Source organism: Choloepus didactylus, chromosome 6 (assembly GCF_015220235.1).
Source record: "Choloepus didactylus isolate mChoDid1 chromosome 6, mChoDid1.pri, whole genome shotgun sequence".
Classification (NCBI taxonomy): Eukaryota; Metazoa; Chordata; class Mammalia; order Pilosa; family Megalonychidae; genus Choloepus; species Choloepus didactylus.
The window spans coordinates 77,933,692-77,946,870 of record NC_051312.1 but is presented as its reverse complement, the minus strand read 5'-3'; the positions used below and the strand labels follow the sequence as shown (position 1 = coordinate 77,946,870).

The window sequence follows — 13,179 nt, the reverse complement described above, 5'->3', positions numbered from 1 at the left end:
CACTGAACTCCATCAGGGGTATGCTACATCCTCAGGGGTCTTAGTCCCAACTCTAAGGGGCAGCTCTATGCAGTAGTATCAGTTAGAGACAGTATCCCCTCCTCACAGATCTCAGCCCCAGTTCCACAGGACCCCTGCCCCATATTTTAGGTTAGGTTCTAATGACCCAACCTTTCCCTTTTATTTCCTCCAGCCTTAGGAACTAAAGATTCTTCCTGCAGGTACTGTCTCTTTGTTACTTCAAGACCCTGTTCTTTGCTTTTCGTGTTCTCAGTACCCATTTAACAACTTTCTCAGATTAAACTCTCTAAAAATGATTGGCATAGTTTCTTTTCTCCCAACTGGACCATAGTTATCCAGAGCACTTGGGCATAGTTAACACATCAAATAAGACTTGATCTGAAATTCATTGCATGTGTAGCTTAAACACTGTGCAGATTAGAACAGGAATCTGGCATTGGTCTACATGATTATGAATGTACTTTTCCTGTAGTCCTGAAGATTCTTTGTCAAGCAGGACTCTGCCTTCTCTGAGAAACCCCTGGCTCACAAGGAAGTACAGGTAAGAAATACATATGCACAATAACAAGGCAAAAACACAGTCCAAAGGAGAATGGGATGGAAGCCTGGTCTCCAGTCTCAAATATACTCAAATTGACATTTCTGTGGGTAGAAAGGCTGTAGAGCTGGAGTTTAATCTGTGTTCTATAGCGTCCCAGATATGTAATAGTTGGCAGTTTCCCCTCTTAGAAGAAACTGTTTTCTAGTATGTAAAATGGAAGGAATAATACCTGCAGGGACGTTTAGTTAAGTTGCTTAAATATAATTACCTGGGTTCAAAGCTGTTACTTAAGAAATATGGGTTTCTTCTCCTTGCCTACCTCCACTTGAACCAGCAAGGAGAGTCAAGGTAGGAAACTGGATCAGTTATTAAACTGAGCCTCAGTGTGTAATATGTTTGCTCCCAAAACATTTCTCTATCTCAGCATCCAGGCAAAATCACAGAGGAGGAGAGAGATGAGGGATTAGTAATCTCTTGCACATAGTCACATCCCTCTCTGCAGCAATTTCTGGATTCCTTGTTTTATCTCTTTGGTCCGAACCCCATATACAATAGGGTTCAAGGCAGGGGGGATGAGGTGATGAAGGACATTGAGCAGAATGAGGATGTCCATGTGAACCCTATTTCTCACCACATTTGTCAACACCACAACCAGCAGGATGGTGCTGAAGAAGAGGATGAGGATGAAGTGGGAGCCGCACGTACTCAGAGCCTTGACTGCAGCTCCTTCCGCTTTGAATCTAAGCACAGCTCTTAGGATGAAGGTGTAGGAGAGAAAGATGAGGATGAAATCTGAGCCCAGCAAGGTCCAACCAGCTACAAATTGGTAGATTCTGTTGAGGGTGAAATTGTCACAGGAGAGCCTGGAGACAGAAAGGTTGGCACAGATGCAGTTCTCAATGACATTTTTCCCACAATAATGGAGCCGGGCAGTAAGAATAGGAATAGGTGCAGTGAGAAGGGCATTTCGGGCCACAATGAAAACACTAGCCTTGGCCACAAATTGGTCTGTGATGATGGATGGGTACCGCAGAGGGTGGCAGATGGCCACATAGCGGTCATAGGCCATGATCATGAATGTGCAGGACTCCATGGGGAGGAAACTGTTCATGATGAACATCTGGAGGAAACAGGCAGAGAAGCTGATGGACCTGAGGTCAAACCAGAGGATGGCGAGGACTTTGGGGATGACAGTGAGACAGAGTACGATGTCCAACAAGGAAAGGAGACTGAGCAGGTAGTACATGGGCACGTGCAGAGAGGCCTCCAGCCAGACAGTGATCAGGAGAGTGGTGTTGGCCCCCATGGCCAGGAGGAAGAGGAGGCTGAGGGGCAGGGACAGCCAGTGCTGCCAACTCTGATAATTAGGGAAGCAGATGAGAAGGAATTCAGAGACTGGAACAGCAGAATTGTTGCTGGGCAATGCCATGAGTTGAATCTAGACTTGAAAAGCCTTCATTTGACTTTTTGTATGGGCACTGAAACCAAAGAAATATTTTTAATGTAAGTTTGATCTTGTCATTCATCTGCTTTAAATATATCACTACCTTCCCACTGCTAACATAATAAAAAGAAAACCCTTGATTCGAATTTTAATAAACTATAAGTTCATGAAAGAAGAAACCATGTCTGTTTCTTTCATCACTATATATATATATATATATATATATATATATACACACACACATATTTATACAGTTCTTGATAGGGGCTCATACTCAGTTGAATAAATTATTTAATGAATGAATGAATGCAAGGTCGTGTATAATCTGCCTCCATCCTTGTTTTCCAGCACCGTCTCACACCTTTCTATTCCTTGCTCCGTGGGTTACAGTCACACTGTCCTTCTTTCATTTCTTCAAGTACAACATGCACTTTTTGCTCCCACCTCCCTTGGAAAGCTGTGTATCCTGTGCCTCCACACAACATCCGTCCATCAAATCTCAATTCAACTACTCCCCTTTCTGAGATGTTTTCTCTAACCCACTTCAGACAAGATAAAGACATCCTATTTTATGTTCCTGTAGTACTTTGTTCCACTCTCATAGTTCGCAGTTTTATGTTTGCATGATCATTTGATTAAATGTTCCCCTCCACCCCAGTTAGACAGTTCATGGCATGGAAGTAGGGAACATTCTCACCAACTGACACAATGTCTGGCATGAAGTGGTGCCCAACAATATTTGCAGAATGATTAGGCTTAAGAACAGGGTAATGGGGGGCACAAAAGGAAATTTCATAACAATTTAGATGGAAAGGGAAGACTTCCTAAACTTGCTAACAGATTGATTACTGATGGATGCAGAGATGCAGAGGATTTATACACTCACAAAATCAATATAAAACAGACATTGTTAAGGATAGAGATGAGTCTGAGAGAAACTTTGGAGGGAAACTCTATTAATTAATATGGCTAGAGCCAAGAGAACAAGGGTAGAAGGGCAGAAAATGGAGTTGATAAATGAAAATGCCAGATCAAGAAGGATCCTTCCTTTGCAACAGATTTTGGAATTAATCTTATAGTTAAAGAGAATACCTAGAAGTATTTCCATTAATTACCTATGTGTGCAGGAAGATCATTCTGGGTGCAATGCTATGGATGGATTTCGGTAAGGTGAAAGAGCAGGAATAGGAAGAATGGAAACTGCAGTTCAGAGGAGACGTGGTCAGGGCTTGAACAAAGGCTCAAGCTTGGCAGATGGGGAGAAGGGTCATATTCCAGTGGTGATGTAGACAGAACTTAGTGACAGATTAGTTACCAGAGAAAGGATGGGCAAGAACCCAGAATGACACCCTCTTTTCTGGCTTGAGAAAATGTGTAAAATCACCAAAATGTGAAACACAGGCAAATGAATAAATTTAGTGTACACCGGGATATATGAAGGCTAAAGTGTTTGTATTGTCCACATGGAGATTTATTCTAGGCTCTTAGAAATGAGGAGTTTGACCAAATTAAAAAGGTCATGGTTTAAGAAACAAATTCAGAAAGTATCAGCACACGGCCATTATGGTAAGAATAGCACAGGGATGAGACTAGAACTCTGGAAAATACTAACACTGAAAGGGTAAAAAGAGGAAAAAAGAGACGTAAATGGAGAGGCTGGAAAGGTGTGAGGAAAATCAGAGGAATATGGTAGCCTAGGGAAAAGTGAGGGGAAAATTTCAAGGAGTGAATGACAACTTGTCAGTTATGCAGAGGTTCAATAACATGAAAGCAAAAGAATATCCATTAAATTTGAAATAAGGATACCACTGGTGGCCAGAGCAAGAGCAATTTGTTGGACTCATGGCAGTAGAAACCAGAATGGAGTTGAAGAGTTAATAAGTGAAGAAGTTGGGATAGGGAAGGTTGATTAAGGAGTTAAACAGCATCATTTAAAGCTTGTAAGTGAAGAAAAAGCAGGATAGGAAAGAATGATATTGCAGCAAGCTTAGATTTCTAGGGAAAGAAGAAAACCATGATAATTGAAGTAGTTGGTTCATTGAGGAAGGAATTTCTCTTAGAATATTCTCTGAAATCCTTAACACATATCTGTAGTACCTCTATGTTTCCCTCTACCCACCAGTGACATATCTGAGGACACCTAAAGTGTACTGTCCCAGTTATTTACACCTACATTCTCTCATATTTCCTATCTGGATCCAGTACAACCTGTGCTTCCCTCCCTTGGCCTTGGAACTTACAGAAGCTGCAAAAGGATGTGGTCCTTTATGATGCATCAGCTGTAGTGGTAACCATGCTGGGTCCTTAGTAAATCTTGAGAGTTTTGTGAGCTCCATTATCTCCTTATTTCTCTCCCCTTCTCAGGGCCAGAGGGGGAAAAGGTGACTTGGGAAACAGAGACTTGGGAGATAAGAAGCTGAGCCCTTTGGGAACCCTGGTCTTACGGTGCTTCCGCAGGTAGACATTAGGGTGTGAGGGATGAAGTGATTTGAAACTGAAGGAAGGACTTGCCTGAAATCCAGAAGACAAGGATCTAGTGCATAAGCCTGACACACAAACATGGATGAAAATGCAAGAAAAGAAACTACAGAGCAACCTCCTTTAAATCTGTAACTCCAGTGTTTTGAGTTTCATCTGTGTGATCTAAACCACTTAAGTTCTTTTTTCTCACAGAATCATCTCTCTTCTATGAGAGTATGAAAGAGTAACTCTTTGGGGTAGGAAATATTTTCCCCACTGTAACACCCAGAGAGATGATGCCTTGCCGAGAGTCACACAGTTAGCCTGCATTCATAGCCACGTCTGATTTCAGGTCTGCATTCTAAATCACTCCTCTCTACTGTCTCCAATATACTGATAATAGTGACTACAGGGTATTTACATCCTAAACAAATCCTAGCAAATTGAGATCAGAAAACTGCTAACATATTTTTAGAAATGAAAAATATATTTTTTCTCCCAAAGAATGCAAGGAGAGTTCAATACAAGGAAATCTGTCAATGCGAATTTAGCACATCAAGGTTGTGGAAAAGAGCATATGAATAAAATCATTCAAATCAGATGCCAATTTGAATCCCGACTCTGCTATACACTGTTTTTATGACCCCTCTCATTTAAAAATATTTGCTAATTACCTACTAGGTTCCATTTTAGACACTGTATAAAATAGTGAATAAGACAAACATGGTTCCTGTCCTCACCAAGATCTCATTCTTATTATGGGGTCCTTAAATGAAAATAGGTCTCTCTAACTCTAACGTGAAATAATTTCTAAAATATATTATGAAACAAACAAGCATGAGGCAAAAATAGAGCATATAATGCTACATAAAATAATTATGTGGTGCTATACAAAGAAAATATGTAAGTATATATATGCATGTATAATATATGTATGTATGCTTGCACATAAGATCAAATTACCTCTAGAAGGATACACAAAAAACTTGTCAGGGTAGTTACCTCTAGGAAGGACAAATGTGTGTTTGCAGGTGAGGGTCAAGGAATATGTTAGAGATTGCTAGTTGCTTACCCAATATCTCTTCTCCATGATTTTATTTGGTACCCATGCGCACTCCCAAAATACTACATTTCCCAGCTTCCAAATGTTAGTAGATGTCATTTTGCGGGCCTCCAGGAACACTATTAAAGGTAAACTAATTCAGCTGAGAAGGGCGCCCTATCAGGGCCCAGGACTAATGATGGCATTTCCAGCAATGCACTTCAGACTACCGGCAACTTTGAAGAGGAAAGTCAGATTTTAAACGCGGTGAAGCAGAAAGAGAGAAATCAAAGTATTGATAGCCTTGTGAAGCTCCAGCTTCAGCCCTAGGAGTCCACTTCTAAACTTATTTTACATGGAAGAAAACTTAAAAATCTAAGTTGTTTGAGCCATCATTATATGGATTTCATTATATGCAGTGAAAATAATCCCAGTACAGAGACTGAGTTACTTTTTACTGAATATATTTTTTAACTTTTTCATTTTGAATCATATGCATGCATTATGTATTTTTTAATTGAATTATTTTTAAAATTTTATCTTGTACTGATAAAGATAAAAATGTAAAACAAATAAACTACAGAAAATTTTGGTAATTGTTCAGATGAAAACATACAAAGTCCTGTCATCTGCCATCAAAGAGCATTAATATCAGGAGGATGACCTTAGCTAAGATGGACCAAAAAGACCTCACAGTCAGAGGAATTCATAGGAGGGAGAACAAGAGTAGAAGCAGAGAAACCAGCTAAAGGACTAGCACATAGTCCCGGGAAGAGACGGTGGTGGCCTGCACCAGGCTGATGGCAGACAGCATGAATTGGAGTGGATACATTTTGATGGAGTAGTCAAGTAGATATAATGATGAATTAGAATAAAAGTATTTACGTCGAAATAAAAAAGGACTCTGAGGATTCTGTCTTTATGTTTAAACAGAGTTTAGATTTTTTCAAGCAAATACAATAGCGGGAGAGAGAAAAGGAGGATAGGTTATTTCCAAGCAAGAAATTAAATGATGGGCCATAGAATCTAAGCTAGACAAGGAACTAAGTGAAGAGAGCTGTGAATAATATTATGAAGGGGATTCCGTCATTGGCTCGGTGGTCTTGATGTCCAACAACTGTGGTTCTACTGAGGATACCTGAGAAATTGAGCCTGACGTTAAGGTGATGATGGTCTAAGAGTGGGGTGTTTCAAATATAAGTTTTAGAAGTGGATCAAGTACAAAGCTGAGATAAGGTAAAAAATACAACAAAAAATAAAAAAAGAAGTAGGAGTTTAAACAAAAAGAATAATTTATGGAACAGGCTGAACTAAGCACACAATCCCAGCAATGGGATTTCTACTGCATGCTAATGATACTCTGAGGAAAAGTAAATGCATATTCTGATGAAAAATAAAGTAATAACTACAGAAAAAGCCATATATAGTATAATTATTTAATTTAGGATAAATCTGAGAAGAGTTTGAGAGAGATTTAGCTATAAGCAAAGAATATTTTCAAGAAATAAATAATTTGATGCATGTTTTAATGTTTCATCTGTGCATTTGAGAAGGCTCTGGATAAAATATCTGCAATATTGCCCATTGATTTTAGACAAATAACTTTGTTATGTAATAAATAGTTTAGTTTATTTCTTTCTCTTATCTGTTCCACCTATAAACATATTGCCTGAAGGGAACCTGAACTTGAAAATGGACAGAAATTTATTCTCCTGGGTCCCTTTGTCAATGTGTTTGGGACTGGTATAACTGTAGCAGGCTGCTGCTTAGACGGAACTGCTTGTCCCTTTCTGTTGTGCAGGATGCAGGATGACTGGGCCCAACCATAATTGATACAGTGAAGAAACAATGAGATAACAACTTGGTGGGCTTTCTGCTGGAGGCTTAATAACACAGCTCTATTAGCCTGTGCTGGCAGGTAAGCACCTAGGACACAATAGGGCCCTGCAAAGATAGCACCAGGACAGACATCGCCAAACTGTAATGTCAAAAGGGATGTCACAACCAAGACAATGAAAAGTGAAAAGGCTGCTGTGTAGTTCCCACTCCTTCCATCCTTATTTTTTCTGTTTCTCCACAAGTTCTTAACTGGTGAACATCAACATGTCACTGAATTCACTGAGTACTTGCATTTGTTTTCTACTTATAAATACCAATGCTTTACTCTCACCAATGCAATACTTAACCTTTGAATTCTTACTCTAAACAAAACAACCCACTCAATAGCAGTTTTTAATTTTTTCCACTGATTATAAAATAATATATTGACATTTTCAAGTACAAATTATATAATACTGTAAATTATTTAAAGTCCAGAAAACTCCCACCTATCGTAAATAACTAGTATAAACAGTCTTTTGTGTATTTTTCATATATATTTTTCTGTGTATATATTAAAATTATGAGTATGAATATTTTTTGGTAGATGGTATTATCCCATATCAATTTCAATCATATATATAGGCCTTTTACAAACTCATTATTATCTCATTCCTTTGCACTATACCCAGCTGTTTTATTTACTATGGTTCTCTAGTATGTTTTATCTGATTAGATGTGATTTGCATCTTTTTAAAAGTAATTTTATTGAGATATATTCACATACCATAGAGTCCATCCAAAGTGTACAATCAATGGCTTTTAACATAACCACAGCATTGTACATTCATCACTACAATCAATTATAGAACATTTTTATTACTGCAAAAAGAAAAACCCCATACCCCTTAGCAGTCACTTCTCAATCCCTCTATCTTTCCCCAGCCCTGTACAACCACTAATCTAATTGTCTCTATAGATTTATTTATATTTATATTTTATATAAATAGAGTCATACAATATGTAATACTTTGTGTTTGGTTTCTTTCACTTAGTATAATGTTATTTTTTTCATTTTTTTTTTATTAGAGAGTTTGTAGGTTTACAGAAATAATGTAAAAAATACAGTGTTCCCATATACCTCTCTAACACTAATCAAAGTGTTGTTGTAAAGGAATTTTGTAAATATGGTGAGCATCGATAATCAGTTGACTTTACCTAAAAGAGATTATCCTTGATTATGTCCGTGGGCCTCATCCAATAAATTGAAATGCCTTAAAAGGAAAAACTGAGGTTTCCCTGAAAATGAAGAAATTCTGCTTCAAGACTGCAGCATCAGCTCCTGCCTCATAGCTTCCAACTTGCCAGTCTCCCCTATGAATTTCAGTCTTTCCAGCCATAGTCTTGCCTATAATCATGTAAGTCAATTCCTTGAAATTAATCATTTTCTCCACAATCCCCATCTACTTTAGCAACAATTCTAGAAATCTGTTTATTCTTTTTAATGATCACATTAGATGTAAATAATGATAGTTTATTTTCCTGTATTGTGATACTTAAAACTCTTCTTTCCTTTCCTTGTATCACTGTGTTGGCCATGTCCCCCACTTTCATGTTAAACAGTTTTTCCATTATGATGGTAATTAGGTATTTGCTGGATATTCATCACCAACTTAAGAAATTCCCCATAGTTGTCAGAAAGTCTTTTAAAATCATACATAGGTACAAAATTTACCAATTTTTCTCCATCTTTACAGGTAATCATATAATTTTTCTACATTAGTCTGTTAATATTTCTGGTGTTAAAATTATTATTGCCTTGCTAGCAAGAAATTAAATGATCAAAATGTATCATTTGTTTCATTATACTATTGGATTCTATCAACAAATGTTTTATTCAGATTTTCATTTTCATAAATGAAATAGATCAATTTTTTTTTTGAGCTGTCATTATCTGGTTTTAAACACCCGATTACAATACCCTGTTCTGGTTTGCTAAAGCTGCCATTATGCAAAATACCAGAAATGGATTGGCTTTTATAAAGGGAATTTATTAGGTTACAAATTTACAGTTCTAAGGCCATAAAAGTGTCCAAACTAAGGCATCAACAAGAGGATACCTCTACTGAAGAAAAATCTGGTGTCCAGAACACCTCTGTCAGCTGGAAAGGCACATGGCTGGCATCTGCTGGTCCTTTGCTCCTGGATTCAGGTCTCAAAATGGCTTTCTCCAAAATGTCTCTGGGCTTCTGTCTCTCCTAGCTTCTCTCTCAGCTTCTGTGCATCCTTGCTCTTTCTCCCAGGGCATTTCTCTCTAAGCATCTGGGAGTCCTCTCTTAGTTTCTCTGGGGCAAACTCTGAGCTTCATTTCCTAGCTTGGCATCTCCAAATGTCCTTGTGTCTACAACTTCCAGTGTCTCCAAGTGGCTGGGTCTGTGTGGGCTTTCAGCTCTCTTAAAATTCCAGTGATCACAAAGACCCACCCAGAATGGGAGGGGTCACACCTCCACAGAAATGATCTAATCAAAAGGTCTCACCTACAGTTGCGTGGGTCACATCTCCATGGAAACAACCTAATCTAAAATGTCCCATCCTAATCAAAAGACTAATAAGTCTGCCCCCACAAGATTGCATTAAAGAATATGGCTTTTGTGGGGGACATAATAAATTCAAATCAGCACATACTCTCCTAAGTAAGTTGGTACAAATTTTTCTTTTTCTATTATCTTGAAGAGTGTATACAAGATAGGGGTAATCTTGTTCTTCAAATTGTAGTAGAACTCATCTATAAACCTACAGTGTCCTGGAGCTTTTGTGGAAGACGTCCTTGATTAATATTTCAATGTTTTGATAGTTACTGGTATTTTTTATTTTCTATTACTTTATTTACCAATATTTTATATGTTTACAGAAACCCATTATCCATTTCTTCCATGTTTTCAAATTTACTGGCATCAATATTGTTCAGAACATTGTGTATAACTTTATGATTTTCTTATCTGCCAGAATCTGTTGGTTGCCTATCCAACACCCATTCCCATCGCGCCATCACTACTGTCCATTTCTTCCTTGAAGGAAGAAACCTGATTTATTTCAAGTATTTATCCCCTCATGTGCTAGTGGAAGGAGTTTCCTCTCAGCCCCAAAGAGCTTATCATGACAACTCCAGAAATGTAGTGAGTACTACACACCACCTGGAATCCCCTTTCAACATCTAGGCTCCGTTCCCCCAGCTACCAGAGGGCTGACTGCTAACAGCTTTCAGCTGTGTTCCTCTCTTGGCACTGCCTTTGAAAAGGAAGCAGCCTCCTCCAAGATTATGCCACCTCACAGGGCAACTCCCATCCAATCACTAGTTGATGACAGAGGAAATATCACATGCCTCAATTTTCAAATCTCTGAAAGGGAAGCCCAGAACTCCCCATGGGACTGTGTGAGTTCATGTTTTTGTTTTGTTGCCTCAAATGTTTTTAAGGAGTTTTCTTCCTGGTCTTGGGTAGTTTCCTCACCTGCATGCTCTGATCAGTACTCTGCTGAATACTCAAGGGGAACCCTCTGCAGATTATTTGGAGTTCTCTCTCTGTGCAGCTCTATCTTCCTCAATACTCTGCTTGTGAACTCTATCTGCCTTGACCTCCTTGACTCTCATTTCCTTCTCAAAACAGGAAGATTGCCAGGCTTCACCTGAGAACTTCCACCCCTAATATGGCCATGAATAAACTGGAGCAATCAAACGCCATTGAGTAGGATTCACCTCATTTGTTTCCTACGCCTCATGAATCACTTTTCTTTGTTGCGTGATATTCAATGTCTTGAGAAACATTGATTTAAAGATTTTGTCCAGTTTTTTTACTTACATCAGGTGGGTTAGTAAATTCAGCCCATTACCTGATTTTGACAAGCAAAAGTCCTTTGACTATATTAAACCAAACTGGACAAGCTGCTGAAAGCACCATCCAAATCCTGACTGCCCCCTAGGCTCAGGGTTGGATTTATGGCTGCAGAAGCCCCATTCCTTCCCCACAGTCAGAAGAGTCTGTTTCCCAGGAAAGCCGCATTGCCCTAGTAGGACTCTGCACCACAGTGAAAGGGAATACACCTCTGGGGGAACCCGAACACAGAGTGATGTGGGCTCCAATATATATCTAAGAAATTTGAAGAGAATAGATTTAACTTCTGGGGTAAGAGCAGGGGTGGCAGAAATGGGAAATATAGTGAGATGTGACTAATAAAGGATGAAAAATAGCATTTAGATTTTTAAAATCAAGGTCCACCAAAGCGTTCTCCTTTTGCATATAGAGACAATAGGATGTGTGCCCGGAGATAATGGGTGTCTCAGGAAAGACCTTGTAACTGTGAGACTTTTCTCACAGGGTTAAGCAAAGACAGCAGCATGACAGGGCCTCCAGGTCAGCGATGTTTGGCTCCAGGGAATCCATTCACTGTTCTTGCCCACAGAAGAGAGGTTTAGGAAATATTCTTGAAGAACCAAAGCCTGGAGCTGGCAAAACACACAGAAGTCTTCGCATGCTAGCTTGAAACTGCAGTGATCTTTGACTCCTCCGCCCGTTACCTATTCCACACATCAAACCAATGATCAGGTTACGTCCACCTTTTAAAGAAAGTCCTTTAAAATCTTTTTTTCAAAACACTTCCCTGTGCTCTGATATTAAGGAAATAGATGACTCCTGACCTCCCTACCTTTCACCAAACTCTTGATATACTATAATCCCATAAAACATATCCATATTCATTCATAATTTATAATTTTCTATTCACAAGACATTTCATGGAATAAAAAAGAGAGTATTTGAGGAAAATAAGGAATTAGTACCCTATACATCTCAAATGTCTTTAATTCACCAAAACCAGTGTTTAAGGACCTGTAACAGAGTGGCCCTTACTTTTGCCCTATGGAATTTTGCAAATTAAAGTTGTGTCAGACCCCTGGGTGACGTTGTTGAATGAGCCAGAAACCTCAGTTCCCTATTACCCATGTAAATGATGACATCACTCCCTACCAACTGCACCCATATATTATTTTCCTCACTCATTTCCCCATATACAATGCTTATAGACCCACAATGTGAGGTTCCTGGATGTACAACCAGAGCAGTTCTGGCATGGTTTGAATGAACAGACTGCCCCTTAGAGCACCCCAGTCAGTTTCTCCACTTTCCACAATACAACACTCCCACTCCCTAGCTCTTCCTCCACTTGGGAGCTCAGTGTCCTGGCCTTTCTAAAAAGAGAGTGAAGGAGTGTGAGATAGAAAAGGAGGTTTCTGCAGGACATAGGCTGATACTACTAGAAATATTATTTTTTTGTGACAGAGATCTGCACAGTGATGGTCAGAAAAGGTGGTGATCTTTATGGTTCTTTGCTTCTACTCAGTTCCTTCTGACTCTGAAAAGAGAAGGTCTAAAGAGAAGACACCTATGAGCTATACAACATTTGCAAAAATGACACAGGGCACATGGCCTGAAGAGCAGAGTTAGAGCTTGAACTGCATCTCAGGAGGAAGTGCAGTGTCACAGAAAAGCTCCAGGGTCAGGGAGCCCAGAACTTGAATGGATTTCCCACCAATCAACAAATGTGACCTTGGTCAACGTATCTTGTTAAAGTTTTGATTTCTAAAATAGAAAGTGGAACAACAATCACTCTCTTGCATAATTCTAGAGAAGATGAAATGATATAAATATGTAAATGTATAGACACAAACTCAGTACCTAATAATGTTAGTTATGTGAAGCAGTCAGATGAAATTTGGTTAGGTCCTAAGAAATTCATCTAAGCATTACATTACTTTACTATATGGAATCACAGACCCTGAATTAGAAACAGAAGAAAGTA

General features: G+C 38.9%; 1 protein-coding gene across 1 annotated transcript; it reads right to left on the bottom strand.

Annotated features, from left to right (window-relative positions):
- Window positions 1-520: 520 nt before the first annotated feature.
- LOC119537783 (olfactory receptor 56A1) lies at window positions 521-1,994 on the bottom strand. The gene has a single exon (XM_037840350.1). The coding sequence runs from the start codon at window positions 1,989-1,991 to the stop codon at window positions 1,047-1,049; it is 945 nt and encodes a 314-aa protein (XP_037696278.1). The 5' UTR covers window positions 1,992-1,994; the 3' UTR covers window positions 521-1,046.
- Window positions 1,995-13,179: the final 11,185 nt, after the last annotated feature.